At 30.3% G+C, this 14,076-nt stretch overlaps 3 protein-coding genes across 6 annotated transcripts; 2 read left to right on the top strand and 1 right to left on the bottom strand.

Moving 5' to 3' along the window:
- The first annotated feature begins 22 nt into the window (after window positions 1–22).
- LOC105254514 (KAT8 regulatory NSL complex subunit 3) lies at window positions 23–8,390 on the top strand. 3 transcript variants are annotated; one of them, XM_020028535.2, is made up of 8 exons: window positions 23–367; window positions 844–1,138; window positions 1,242–1,815; window positions 1,895–2,176; window positions 2,263–2,946; window positions 3,135–3,495; window positions 3,589–3,777; window positions 7,245–8,390. In XM_020028535.2, exons 1-8 carry the CDS (start codon window positions 196–198, stop codon window positions 8,312–8,314), a joined length of 3,627 nt encoding a protein of 1,208 aa, XP_019884094.1. In that variant the 5' UTR covers window positions 23–195; the 3' UTR covers window positions 8,315–8,390. The 3 variants fall into 3 exon arrangements, with proteins under 3 accessions (XP_019884094.1, XP_019884095.1, XP_011261552.1); XM_020028536.2 differs by having other exon boundaries at window positions 1,898–2,176; XM_011263250.2 differs by lacking the exon at window positions 23–367 and adding an exon at window positions 376–564.
- LOC105254513 (crossover junction endonuclease EME1) lies at window positions 2,058–11,463 on the bottom strand. Of its 2 annotated transcripts, XR_003123588.1 has the most exons (5): window positions 9,999–11,463; window positions 9,832–9,885; window positions 9,409–9,528; window positions 3,565–3,768; window positions 2,058–2,881 (listed from the first exon to the last, which is right to left on the bottom strand). XR_003123588.1 is itself a non-coding variant. In XM_011263249.3 (4 exons), the coding sequence occupies exons 1-3, from the start codon at window positions 11,208–11,210 to the stop codon at window positions 9,409–9,411; spliced, it is 1,386 nt and encodes a 461-aa protein (XP_011261551.1). In that variant the 5' UTR covers window positions 11,211–11,463; the 3' UTR covers window positions 7,307–7,543. The 2 variants fall into 2 exon arrangements, 1 of the variants encoding a protein (XP_011261551.1); XM_011263249.3 differs by lacking the exons at window positions 2,058–2,881; window positions 3,565–3,768 and adding an exon at window positions 7,307–7,543.
- A 1,267-nt stretch (window positions 11,464–12,730) lies between these two features.
- LOC105254515 (histone RNA hairpin-binding protein) lies at window positions 12,731–14,019 on the top strand. Its single transcript, XM_011263252.3, has 3 exons — window positions 12,731–12,953; window positions 13,046–13,629; window positions 13,773–14,019. Exons 2-3 carry the CDS (start codon window positions 13,094–13,096, stop codon window positions 13,912–13,914), a joined length of 678 nt encoding a protein of 225 aa, XP_011261554.1. The 5' UTR covers window positions 12,731–12,953; window positions 13,046–13,093; the 3' UTR covers window positions 13,915–14,019.
- Window positions 14,020–14,076: the final 57 nt, after the last annotated feature.

The following is a 14,076-nucleotide window of genomic DNA, read 5'->3' on the forward strand; positions in this document are numbered from 1 at the left end:
TATGTACTCTGTATTCTTCCCCTTTCCAGTTAAACGTGAATATTTTCATCTATCTTTCTTATATTATTTTACAAAAAATGCCCTTGTATTTCTTTATATATCTTGCATTATTTATTCTCCCCTCCTTTTTACATCATGGATTAGAAAGTGTAAGATATTGTAAAGATATTGTTTCAGTTATGTGCACTTTTATAAATGAAAAAAGTGCAGCTAAAGCGAGTAAATTCACAATGGCCACATGTGCTTACGTACACGTATAAAGTAATAAAACTCGCATACATGCTCATGTATATATATTACGCACATAAGCAAGGATCATTCGATCATTGTCGATTAGAGATACTCGAAAAGAGATACATATGTTTATGTATGTTAATTTTTACTGTTTTAATTGCGTGTGCTACTAAATAAGATTTATTCATATATAAGTTATACAATTGAAGTGTCCCAGAATATGTCGAACTGCAATATATTCAGTAAATTGCAGCAAATGGTAGCAATTGACCATTATTAAACTGATGACTCAGAAAACGTTAAACGTTATCTAACGTGGTGTAGATATAGGTTAGTTTTCAGATGATGTGTAAAGATCTACATTTAATTTAATTTAGAGAAAGGTGTAAATGTATACGTATAGCACTTTAGCATTAATACATATAATTATTTGGTATAGTGGTAATAAGTTTATATCAGTTAGCTGATTATTTTAGCACACAGTATATATCACTGACAATATTCATTTCAGAGAATTCTGTTCCACCAATGTGTATATTAGTTTTTTTATATGATATTATTATACAATAAAATGTTTAGAAGTCAATAAAATTTATTTATTCATTTTAGCACTGCTGATAAATTTAGTATCGGAAATAGAAGACAGCATAATGTTAACATCCGTACCTGTGACACCATCTACTTCTGTAGGCAGTTCTGGCCTACCAAGTCCAACCGCTGACACGTTTGATGACAGTTCAAATAAAATAACAGTATATTTACATCAACTTGCTGGAAATTGTGAGATGGACATTGACGTAATATTCAAAGATCATTGTTATACTCGACCTTGGAACTGGAAGCCAGAAAACAATTATGTCAAGCCTGTAAAAAAGTTATTTTTTTCAAAAAATACTCCAACAAAGTAAGATTATCGATAATATCTAGATTAAATTAATCTTTAAAAGTAATGTAATATAAAATTGTTCTACTATTGTACTATATTATTTTTTACATTTTAAACATAGAAAGGATGAAGAAATTGATGTGGAAGATATTGGCAGCGAACCATCGATACCACTTTTTGATTTAAATAGAACTCGACATCTCATGGACGAATTTCAACGTTTAGCAAGTTTTGCACGACCTGAGAAGGAGGAGGATTGGGAGGAGAATATAAATAAAACCTTATGGTCTTCAGTTCAAAATCGGATATTCAGCAAAGTGACTCGGATATTGAGTTCAGAAAGACTCGCGAGATTGGCCAAGGCTAAGAGTACAATGGAACCCATCTTCCGAAGAACATCCATCGATATCGCGGCAAGACGATTTCGGGAAATGTTAGCATCGACTGGATGGGATTGGAGATTAGCTCAATGGCTGCACAATTTATTGTTTGAGCATCTCCCTCAAGAATACTTGGCAATCTATCTCGATATCTTACAGACCTTGAGATCAAAAATTCCTCAGCTAATCGATAAAATGATTGCCGTACAACCGAATATTAATGCTAGGGGAGGTTCTATTACATGGGAAACACTCGGATCGCTCTTGAAACGATCTTGGGATCCAGTTGCGCCGAGTTTGAACGGAAATCGACTGGTAAATATGATAATTTAATCACTAATGTATATTATATTACATTGCTCTAATATATGAAGACAAATATAATTGATTATAGAAGAAACTGCCTGGAAATCCGATTTTGATAATAGTACCCTCTGGTATCACATCGATGGTTTCTTCTCGTCAACATAAATGGATCACGCAGTTAGGATCGTTAGGCACGGTTGCTACTGTTCATACTCAAATGGGATTGGCAGCTAACAGAATGACCATGATGGTATGCATTGATCAATTAGTTCAAGCTACGAGAGCCAAGATACAAGATGTTAGGAGCGATTGTCCTGGTAGATCCATCATCCTCGTAGGTTTCAATACTGGTGCAGCACTTGCTTGTCAGGTAAGTTTATTTTACCCTTTTCCATTTATGTATTTTACTCTTTCTCTCTCTTCTTATTATTAATTTTTCCTTATTCCATGGTGTAGATTGCCCAAATGGAACATGTAACCGCTGTTATCTGTATCGGATTTCCTTTCGCGACGGTCGAAGGAAAACGTGGTACACCCGACGACATGTTGATGGATATTCGCTGCCCTATTATGTTTATTATCGGACAAAACGCCACTCTCGTTAGACCAGATGATTTAGAGCATCTCCGGGAAAAGATGCTCGTGGAGACGAGTCTAGTGATCGTAGGTACGGCCGACGATTATCTCAGAATATCTACGTCCAAGAAAGTACTAGAGGGTATCACACAGAGCATGGTGGATAGATGTATATTGGACGAAATTGGCGACTTTATCGGTAGCATTCTACTGCAACCGCAACCGTTGCGATCCGCGATGCCAACTGTTTGCGAGAACAAGAATAAAAAAGAATCTCATAAACGAAGAAACTCGACGAGTAGTTCCATGGAAAGCGAACCTAATTCGCCAACCGTGAAAAAATCCCGGCCAAACACACCGGTATCCTCTGTGCCATCAGCTGCGACAAACACGACGACAAATTCGCCTTCCAAAATTGGTACCTTCAGTACTCAGTCTAACCTTGTGCAGGTGAGTGGACAACACGCAAATCATATCTCCACTTTGAAACGGAAGCGACCTACGATCAATCAGAAAAATCAATTAGCAGAACATCCGAAGACTTCTAAGCTTCCTGCTGGACAGGTAATTATCATACAAAAACTAAAATTTATAATATACACATTTAAAATAATTAATAATACTTGATTAGCAAATATCACTTGGACTATTCTAAGAAAAAAACGAGGCAATCTTTCTTGAAATATTTATAAATGCATTGTAATACATTTCAAATATCGCAATACTAATTAATTATATATCATTTATTACAGACAAATATTAACGCAGAAAATGGCATAACGCTCAATATAGGTACGCTAGCAAGTTTAGCACCGATAGGACCGATACGTTTAGCACCTACTACGGTGAATCAATCTGCGACCACTCCTTCCAAAACAACTAACATGTCCAAAACTGCAACTGCGACCGCGACTATCAAAGTACCGAAGATCATTTCGAATGTGCCACTACAGAATGTTACGAAGATGAAAATAGCGTCTGCTAACAAATCTTATTCGAATGTAATGTCGAATAATTATAGACAAGTCAACGTAGCTGACAAGAGTGGGGACGCGAAATTAGTGAACGTTTTTACTGCAGGAAATCAAATTAGAGTTAATACAGCTACCGCAGGTAAAATACATGTTGTAATTAGTTTATGCTAGAATATGGGGAAAGTAACTGAAAGTGTTTATTACTTACATTCTTCCTTTCTCGATTAAATAGCGGGAAGTAGTAAACCTGCCTGTGCGACAACTGGCACATTGTCAAATCTTTTACAAAGTGGAAAGAGTTCGATTGCGCTCACGAGTGGTACATCTTCCACCCGTGTATCATCGGCTTCCAGTATTCTACTAACGACTACCAATTCATTGGCGAGTAGCATAACATCCTCCACAACGACTCCTGCAAAAGGTAGATTATTATTATCTAATCAATTATTAAATAATTTATCTGAAACATAGCGATAAATATTTATTTATAGTCTATATAAAATTTATGGATCTATCATATCAAATATTACAATTAATATTACAATTTGTTTTATGGGTCTATTTAGAATTTTGATTCTTATAGAGTCAAATATTCATATATAGTGATATCTGCTTATAAAGTGGTGTTCTTCTCTAGCGATTTTTATTACTTATATATTTATCATGTGATCATGAAACCATATTAGAGAAAAAAACGATCGAAAGATAAAACGATATTTTTTATTCTGCGTATTGTTAGAGTATCATTAAAATAAAAGTGAAAATTGAAAGGAAAAAATTTAGAAATTATAATTTTATTATAAATTATTATAAAGTTTCTAAAATTATATAATAAAATATTTTTACATATATACATATATATATATATATATATATATATATATATATAAAGTTTATAATACACATTTAACATTGGTAACTTTAAAATACAAATAAGAATATTTAGCAAAATGGGCACTATACACTTAATAATATGAGAATAATTAATATATTTGCTACATTTATATAACCATTAATTTTAAGAATTTACTTCTATTTATATTTTTTCAAACACAAATAAGCAAATTTACATGTTTATGATACTTCTTTAGTGCGTGACATCTACATATAATGAATATCGTATAGGATTAATAAATTCATAATTTTTTTATAATTTCATTCCTTTTTTTTGTCTTTCAGCAAAGTTTATTTATATATAGATATATAACACCGATAATAAATTTTTATACCAAATTTTTACACTTGTACATAAAACGCACAAACTATTTAATTTTCAAAATTATGCGATACTACATGTAATTCTAGTACATAACTGTATTAATTAAAAGGAATAGACTAAAAATTCTCTCAGTTTCTTATAATCTTTAATAATTTAGTATATAAAATTATAAACATTAAAACGAAGCACATGAAAGAAATATTAAAAAATATAATTTATTATGAAGTTTTTTTTAAAATATTATGTAATAAAATATTTTTACATATATATATATATATATTACAATTGTGTATTACATACAATTTATTTAAATAGTATCTTTTTATGATAAATTTTACAGACTTCAAATTTCAACATATATAGGAAAGAGAGGGGTTAAAAGTTATCACCTATATGTGTGTGTATATACATATATATATATATATATATATATATATATATATACACATATACACATATATCACAGGATGTTTTAAAAAGGTATATCAAAAATTTCAGGAGATATTCCTTACATCTGAAGGATGAAAAAATGTTATATGGACATAGGTGCGGAAATGCTTATTTCAGGAATTATATTGAAAATACTGTTAGCTGTATTACTTTTACACAAGGAAAAATTTAGGATTAATTATTGTAGACAACAATCGTTTAATTAGGCTTATTTACATTTGGTTTTACAATATTTTCAACATAACTCCTGAAATAAGCATTTCCGCACCTACATCTATATAACATTTTTTCATCCTTCAGATGCGAGGAATATCTCCTTAAATTTTTGACATACCTTTTTAGAACACCCTATATATATATATATATATATATATATATATATATATATATTAAACTATACACATATGTATACTTATATTACTTATATCTGATTATATTGCTTATAACTTTTTTCTGTTAAAGTAGAATACTAAATATAATATTACAAAATAAGGCAAAAAAATAAAATTGGGCTCATAAGACCAAAGTGAGTAAACAATGTGGATATAAAATAAAATTCCTAATATAACTGCCTAGTTATATTAGGCAATTAAGACATTTTGGGCTATTTAGTTAAATAAATTAACAAAAAAATCATACATATAAAATATATTATAATATGTACGGAATGCAACACATTGTATATATTGTATATTATATTGTTTTTCTAATAGCTGGACCTATTAGAAAACACCAGAGGTTTGCTGTGATTTTAAAAAATCGCATTATTCCGATCATATAATGACGATCGTACGATTTTTTAAATTTATTTAACTAAATGGCCTGAAGTATGCTCGAAATGTCTTAATAAATTTGCTTAATGATCATTGGAAATTTTATTTTATTTACACGCTATTTACGTGCTTAACTCTTACTAGCTCAGTTTTATTCGTCTTATTTCGTAATATTCAGAGCCTTATGGATTTCGTTTATCTAATATAATATTATTGTGTAAATATTTTAAAAATAAATTCTTTTAGTGTATTATTAAGAAAACGAATCATATATAACAAATAGATTCTAAATTTATAATACGGATTATGAATTTATAAGTATTTATTCACTCAAGTCTCTCTCACATTTATCATGATTTTTCCCTATATAAAACCAAAATATCCTCTTTCCTAAAGCTGCTTAATATTAATTTGATAGTAGACTTATTTTATTTAGTAGAAACTCTCTTCATATATTTTCTTTAATTTTCTAGCTTAAGTAAGTAAAAGGGTTTAACAAGACCATGTGCTTCTATTACTTTCAATTATTTAATTATCTTCAGATAAAAAATTTCAAATACATGGAACTAAGGGGATTTTCAATCTATCTCTTAATCGGTAACATGAATGTAAATAGTTAATATATTTAGACATATATGCATATTATATCCTAAATGCTATTAACACTTGTGGATAAGCATCATCGTGGATCTTTAAGTACGTATTAAAAAGGAATATTGTAGATACAATATCAGGTTGCCTTTTATTTTGTATTCAATAAATATTTTTTTGTGATATATATATAATTCGAATTTGTTTAATTCCCAACCTTATATTATTCCCGTCCATTGAATAAAATATAAACCATTAATCAATTTAGATATGTGAACAAAAACATAATTGGTTTTGGGATGTTTAATTAATGCCTTTACTTATTATATCAGGTTTAAAAAAGCTTATTATATCAGGTTTAAAAAAGCACTCAGTACAATAGGGCCTTGATGTAAAAGGAACTGCTTAATATTATATTTTTTTTGCTGGAATTTTTCGTTTTTAATAAGATAAAAATTCTTTTAGTTTAAATTTCTATCTCTCCCATCACATTTAATTAATATTAATGTTATTGATATAATTATATAAGATTATTAAAATAATAATAGTATTATAAGATTGTTAAAATAATATATCATTTCAATGCACAAAATGAAATGTTAATGAACAATTAAAATGAACAATTAAACTAAAGATATAAAATTGTTAATAAAAAATATTTAACACAGATTAAGTATCAAAAATATATAAAAGTGTTTTACACTCATATATTTAATATGTCAGACGTGAATGTGTTGCGTGGTATAGTGTTGGAAATGTCTCTGGAATATTTTTGCATGTTAATAATATATATATATATACTTATATATTTTTCTGAGAGAATCTGAGGCAAATACATACATCTATATTTTATAGCGATGGAGGAAATGGGAATGAGCAGTGAATCTCACTTATTGGAGATGTCCAAGTCGACACATTTACCACGACAAGGAGGCTCATCCAACAATACTGACAATTCCCATAATACATCGTGCGGTAACATAGTCATTGTCGAGAATTCCCTTCACAACAGAAGCGCGTCCTCATCAGTAATAGTTCCGTTTAACAGCCAAAACTCTGGAAACATTTTGCCTTTGTCCAACAAATTGAAGCTCTCTCACAAGTCGATGAAGACGATGCCGAAGATCACGGTCAATGCCAACAATTTACAAAGACTGCAAAAAGGGAAAGTCGTTCAAAATATTCAAAAGAAAAATATTGTTACAAACGATATTGATGATGATCTGGGAAATATACTGGATATACCGATAATATTCGCCAAAGATGATGATAATTTAAATAACATCGACAAAATACCGATAGTAACGCAAGCAACATCGATTAAGGAACCTCAGGAGAGACCCAAATTAAGCAGCACCACTAAAGTAGTTTTAATTAGCAATAAGCAAGATAAGCAAACGCCAAATAAACCTGTTATATGTCCCAATATGCAAAATTTAAATCAGCTGATATTGCAAACGCGATCTCAGAATAGTGGCGTCTCAACGAAGAACAGAGTACCGATAGAAAATCGACTAATACAACCCGCTGTAAAATATACCAAGATCATTCTGGCGAAGAGAAGCTCTCAACCTGCTCAACAGAACGAGAAAAGTGAACAACAGATGGTTGTAACAACAAAGATTACGGAAAACGTTAATACACCTAAAATTCTGACTTTCGAGAAAGACGAGCATAAATATGTGCAAGCACAATCTTCCAAAGCATCGATAAATTATGATGATTCTTTAATGGATAACGTACTCGAAATCGAGGACGCTATTAAGACTAATATCATCGAACGTAAATACGTGTCCACGATTGATATGATGTCATCTGCAAATCTCGACGATGACAACTGCAATATTTTAGACGACACGAAGCTGGAGCACGATAAAAAATACAACTCAGAACAGTCCATTTTTGATAACAATGAAATACAATAAAATACATAATTGTTTCATAAGATATGTGACGTAAGTTCTTGATGATATATTGTGCAATTTGCGAGAAAACGTATAAAAAAACATCTATATTATTTTAAAAAGATAGTATAAATCTTTTGAAGAGATTTCACAACATATATATATATATATGTTGTGAAATCTCTCCAAGGCGTTTATGTTATCTTTTTAAATATATATATATATATATATATATATATATATATATATATTACTTATAATTAATATGTTAAAATATATATATATATACATTCCTATTATATTAATTATAATAATTTTTATAAGAATAATACAATAATATTATAGTAATAATACATTATTCATTATTATATGAGTCACACACTGGTCTCTAAGCTTTAATAGTGATAATTAATACGTATTTTATTGTTACAATGAGATTATAATGCAATCTTAAGGTTTTATGTATTACATGTGCAATATTTTATGTATATACATATAGTATAAAAAAGACATGTGCGTATATAGACATAAAAACTTAAAAAATATATTTATTAATTCAATTATATATGTACATGCATATATATGTATATATATATTTATGTTTATATTTATATGCATGCTTAATAGTATTATAAAATTCTTCCATATATACATATAGTGTTCATGCTATCCAAATTAACCAAAGAATTTGAAAGAAAAAAACGAAAACTAAATAATATTAAATAATAGAAAAACGCCACTATTTTACAAATTGTATCTCTAGACTGTGCCAATTTCTTTTAATTAATTTCTTTTACATAGTCGTTTCTTTCGTATATGTTTGAGAAAAATAAAAAGAAACTAAAAATGAAAATGTATATAGTTATCTTATATATTATCTGCTTTAAATATTACATGGAAATCTGACTTTTGAAAAATCTATCATTAAAGTATTGAAATTATTATGATAACAGTTAAGGTAGTAGAAAAGATGTCTCAGAACTGACATCTCAGCTATAGAGAATGTAATACTTTTTAAGATTATAGATTTATATTTAATGTATCAAGAATTACACAAATGAAATGATATAACTGAAATAAATATAAATAAAATTTCTATAAAAATTTGCAGTTACCTATATGTCAGTTCCTAATAGAGCATCTCCGTTTTGCGAGGTAAACATCACATATATCTTTTTACTTAATTCAGGACCGATTTTACGTACAGCTGTGAGAGGTCCCACTGCTCTCCTAATCTATAAAGAGAACGAGACTTTTTTTTTATTATATTATTAAATTGTGAGTAATTATACTATCTTTTTAAAGTACTAGCGCTTATATGAAGAAATTTTATAATTTTATATAAATTTTATCATGTGTATGTGTATAAAATATAATAATTAAATCTATATTTGTATATGTGATGATATAATTAAGATAAAAATCATACAGAAATTGTCTATATATTATAAAGAAAAAAAAATTCAAATATATGTTTAATATAACTTTATTATTTTATATATTAATTGGTCAATATATAAAGGAAGATTAAGACTTACTGGTATGTCTTTCAATAAATTCATGCCTTCGTCAGGTGTACAATTTCTATAAGCCTAAAAAAAAAGAATAAAAATAAAAATTGTACTTATATATTTATTAAAGTAAGAAAAGTTCTTTTTCTAGCAATATAGTAAAATGAAATATTAATTGTAAAATTTAACGATACCTTGATCAGTTGCATTGGACTAGGATAAACTGTACATATCGCTTCTGATGTTTCCAAGCTACTTAAATTAAATTGGCACAACTGCTGCTGCCATAATCTCTTCAATCCATTTCCATCTTTGTCCACACGCACAGTGTTCTTATTGTCTCCCATAACATACCAGTCAAATTTATCTACCTGACTTTCCTTCTTCTGTAATTTATATGGTATTTCCGAAATAGACTTTGTATATTGATACACCATTAAACCTAGATCCTGTGCATTCTCAATTAATCTGCTGCTACATTTGGCTACTATCTGAACTTCAGTTAGGCACATTTCCAACTGCTGTCTCGATATAGTTGGGAATGTTTCAAAATGCTGATTACTTTTACTGTTATATCTCGATCCTTTACTTTTAGAATTCTGATCCGTTTTCTGTTTCTTCCGATACGTGAAATACTCTTCCATGCCAAAGATAACCAGAGTCATATTATAATTTGGAATCAGAGACTTAATACGTGAGATGGAAGTGCAGACAGTACCTTCTGCCACATGTTTTACTGCTTCATAATTGTTCCAAATTACGATAACGTATTCTTCTGTCTGTACACTTTTGTTTGAATGCACTTCATTATCTTCACTGACATAGTTCTTTTCGATGTTCCTTTGCCATGTAATACTGTTTGGAATTAACTCGGTAGTTACGTTAATTTTAATATCAGCACTTTGCAACGCGCTTTCAATTTCTGTACGAAAAGCAAACGCAATATTTCGATCAAGATTAACTTCCATAAATTTCAAGCATTCTCCGGGCTTTATGTCTTTAGACTTTTTCTTTTCGATCGCCTTCAACGCCTTCTCTCTCGCTCGCGCTTGTTGACATCTCAGTCGTTCCTCCTTTAATGTCGTCTTATCTTTTTTACGCGTAGTCGCTTTTCGCGAAGGCTTTTCGACCCGATTATCTTCCGAGTCGTGAGAATCGGACATGGTATGCGATGGTCCAGGATACTTGTAGCCATTGTCAACATTCAAATTGGGAGAATCCTCCTCGCTTTGCGACGTCGAGTTTTCTGCGATCTCGCGACAGAACGGTACCTCCGGAAAGTCGAAGTCACTTGTAATGTTGAAACGATGTTCTTCGTTAATTTCAGATCCATTCTTGTTGCATTTGTCAACAAACGCGGGCGACGCAGGTTCGTCCGAATCACTTAGCACGATCACATTCGACATTCTTTTTCTTCCTCTTCCACTTGCTTGTGTGGCTTCGGATCTTAATTACTCAAAAGTCGGATTGAATCAAACTTGATTTAATCATACGCAACATTCGCGGGAGAAATTTTTTCAGGTAACGATGTGTGTTTTCGTTTCGATTTGAGTGTCAACACTTGTCACGTGCATCAGATGTTAGCCATCGCACATGCTTTTAATGCAACCTAACCTAACCCAACCTTTCTTACACTTTTTTCATTCTCTGTCTTTAAAATACTCGAATATATATTTAACTTGTTTTAAGTGCAGAAATTTCTGAAAATTAATATTAAGTAATATTAAAATTACGATAATTGATGTATAATAATGATTATATGTGCACGTATATAATTAAAATATATTTGATATGTCATGATGTTTTATAAGAGAAAAAATTCCATGAATATATATATACAGGGTGAGGCATCTAAAACAGGCCACCTGAATAACTCCGTTGGTAAGCCGAATACAAAAAAATTGTTCAGACAAAAGTTGTATGGTTTCAAGGGGGACATATGATGGTGTCATTAGTTTAATCTTGAAGAGCCACCCGAAGGTCACGTGAAGGTCAGCTCCAACTTTTTAAATGGGACACCTTATATGCGTTTGCATATTCTTGTAGCTCATCTCAAGAGCTTTCCAAAACACTACAATTATGTTAGTTTTCATTAAATACTTTCCAAGTTATGAGGCTTGAAATCATTTTTTAATTTTACATAAACCGTAAAATATCTTGTAAAATATTCATTTTTCGATTATTTTACCTTAATACTTTTATGTACAAAATAATGAGAAGAATCAATTGGTGTAAAGAAAACACATAATTGCTTCGAACAAAAAAATGTAATTGTTAATTGCAAATTACATTTTTTTGTTCGAAGCAATTATGTGTTTTCTTTACACCAATTGATTCTTCTCATTATTTTGTACATAAAATTATTAAGGTAAAATAATCGAAAAATGAATATTTTACAAGATATTTTACGGTTTATGTAAAATTAAAAAATGATTTCAAGCCTCATAACTTGGAAAGTATTTAATGAAAACTAACATAATTGTAGTGTTTTGGAAAGCTCTTGAGATGAGCTACAAGAATATGCAAACGCATATAAGGTGTCCCATTTAAAAAGTTGGAGCTGACCTTCACGTGACCTTCGGGTGGCTCTTCAAGATTAAACTAATGACACCATCATATGTCCCCCTTGAAACATACAACTTTTGTCTGAACAATTTTTTTGTATTCGGCTTACCAACGGAGTTATTCAGGTGGCCTGTTTTAGATGCCTCACCCTGTATATATATATACCGTGTTAATATATTATATATTATATTATAATTGCGAATGATTTATTTTATTAATTTTATATTTTATATATCTTTCACTCGCCTAATTCATATAATCGCGCACGAGTGTATTCGAAATTTATCGAAGAGGAAATATCGAGATATCGAGATCATCGATGTATCGCAATTAATTACACAATTACAAGTAGTCAAAAAGGCGCGCAGGGCGAAGTGAGAACGAGAATTGAAAATGTTCGAAGACTGACAAGTATAATTTCACTTTGTTCGATAACGAGAGAATTTTTCTTTTTCTTATTCTTTAATTATATGAATAGTATCAACAGAGGCAGCTGATGAAAGTGAATTGTAAATAGGCGTTTTATATCGCGTAATTGCAAAGCGAAACAGAGGCTGCACAATAGGTTATATTTGACTAAAATTGTACGTGTACAGTGAACAAGTTATCGCATTTTCGAAGTGATTAAATTCAAGAGTGATTGTTTTTAAAAAGTGTTATGTTTTTATCTTTTTAGATAGTCCTCTTGCTCATCGAAGTGCAAAATTAGTTATTATCCATTAAGATGAATCCTTCGTGTGACTCTTCAGTGGAAATAAAAAAGGAAATAAATGAGGACGACGAATTGTTCGATATAGTGATATGTATGGATAATGAGGGAATTGTCGAATCGAGACATGAAGTGGAAAGAAATGATTTAGACAATAGTCCTTGGTATGAGGACGAAATAAATGAAGAAGTTTACGGAAACGCGCAAAACTATGAAAATTCGAGTGCACAAAGTGACGATACTCGAACTGAGCATAGAAAAAATAAGGACAACATTAGATATGTAGAGTACAAGGGCAATGTAAAGAATAAGCCGGAGAATTCATATACGCTGCGCAAAAGAACGAGGCAAGACAGTATGGATAATGAAGATGCTAAGATATCTCGTACCAGACGTGATTCCAGTGACTCGAGCACGACCACGAATTCGTCAGAGAGTAAAAAGCACATAGAGTTCGAAACTGATCCGATTGTATTAGCACGTAGACAAAAGGAAATAGATTATGGCAAAAACACTATTGGATACGACAGATACATTCAGCTAATCCCCAAGTGAGTGTTACGATGCAATTTCCATTTCTACATAGATAGTTTAAGTTAAATTTATAAAAGATGAAGATAGCAAAGAGTTTACTATGTGATTTATTGCATTTTGTGCCAACCTAAAATGTCATATTTATTTATTTTTGTTTCAGAGAGAAACGTACACGAGAACATCCAAGGACACCACCAAAATATATAAAATACAGTAGGAGAGGCTGGGATGGTATGGTGAAATTGTGGCGAAAACAACTTCATTCTTGGGATCCTCCTCAGGAAAATGACAAGGCTGATTAAAAAAATACTAAAATTATTTTATTAAAATGCTGCCAATTATTTCTTTAATTTATATTGCAATTGCATTATTTCCTATACTGTTTGTTCACATATCATTTCTAGAGTGTTTAAAAAAACCTCATTATATATCTTTTGTATAATATAAATAATTATATAATAATT

The sequence above is a fragment of the Camponotus floridanus genome, unplaced genomic scaffold (genome assembly GCF_003227725.1).
Source record: "Camponotus floridanus strain SB8 unplaced genomic scaffold, Cflo_v7.5 scaffold1, whole genome shotgun sequence".
Taxonomy (NCBI): domain Eukaryota; kingdom Metazoa; phylum Arthropoda; class Insecta; order Hymenoptera; family Formicidae; genus Camponotus; species Camponotus floridanus.

Excerpts from the sequence above, each read along its gene's own strand:
- LOC105254514 (XM_020028535.2), top strand. The coding sequence starts at position 196 with ATGAAAAAAGTGCAGCTAAAGCGAGTAAATTCACAATGGCCACATGTG. Across the intron at positions 2,947-3,134 it reads CTAAGCTTCCTGCTGGACAG|ACAAATATTAACGCAGAAAA; the intron begins GTAATTATCATA and ends CATTTATTACAG. Across the intron at positions 3,778-7,244 it reads CACAACGACTCCTGCAAAAG|CGATGGAGGAAATGGGAATG; the intron begins GTAGATTATTAT and ends TATATTTTATAG.
- LOC105254513 (XM_011263249.3), bottom strand. The coding sequence starts at position 11,210 with ATGTCGAATGTGATCGTGCTAAGTGATTCGGACGAACCTGCGTCGCCC. Across the intron at positions 9,886-9,998 it reads GTCCAATGCAACTGATCAAG|GCTTATAGAAATTGTACACC; the intron begins GTATCGTTAAAT and ends CTTTTTTTTTAG. Across the intron at positions 9,529-9,831 it reads ATTTATTGAAAGACATACCA|ATTAGGAGAGCAGTGGGACC; the intron begins GTAAGTCTTAAT and ends TTCTCTTTATAG.
- LOC105254515 (XM_011263252.3), top strand. The coding sequence starts at position 13,094 with ATGAATCCTTCGTGTGACTCTTCAGTGGAAATAAAAAAGGAAATAAAT. Across the intron at positions 13,630-13,772 it reads TACATTCAGCTAATCCCCAA|AGAGAAACGTACACGAGAAC; the intron begins GTGAGTGTTACG and ends TTTTTGTTTCAG.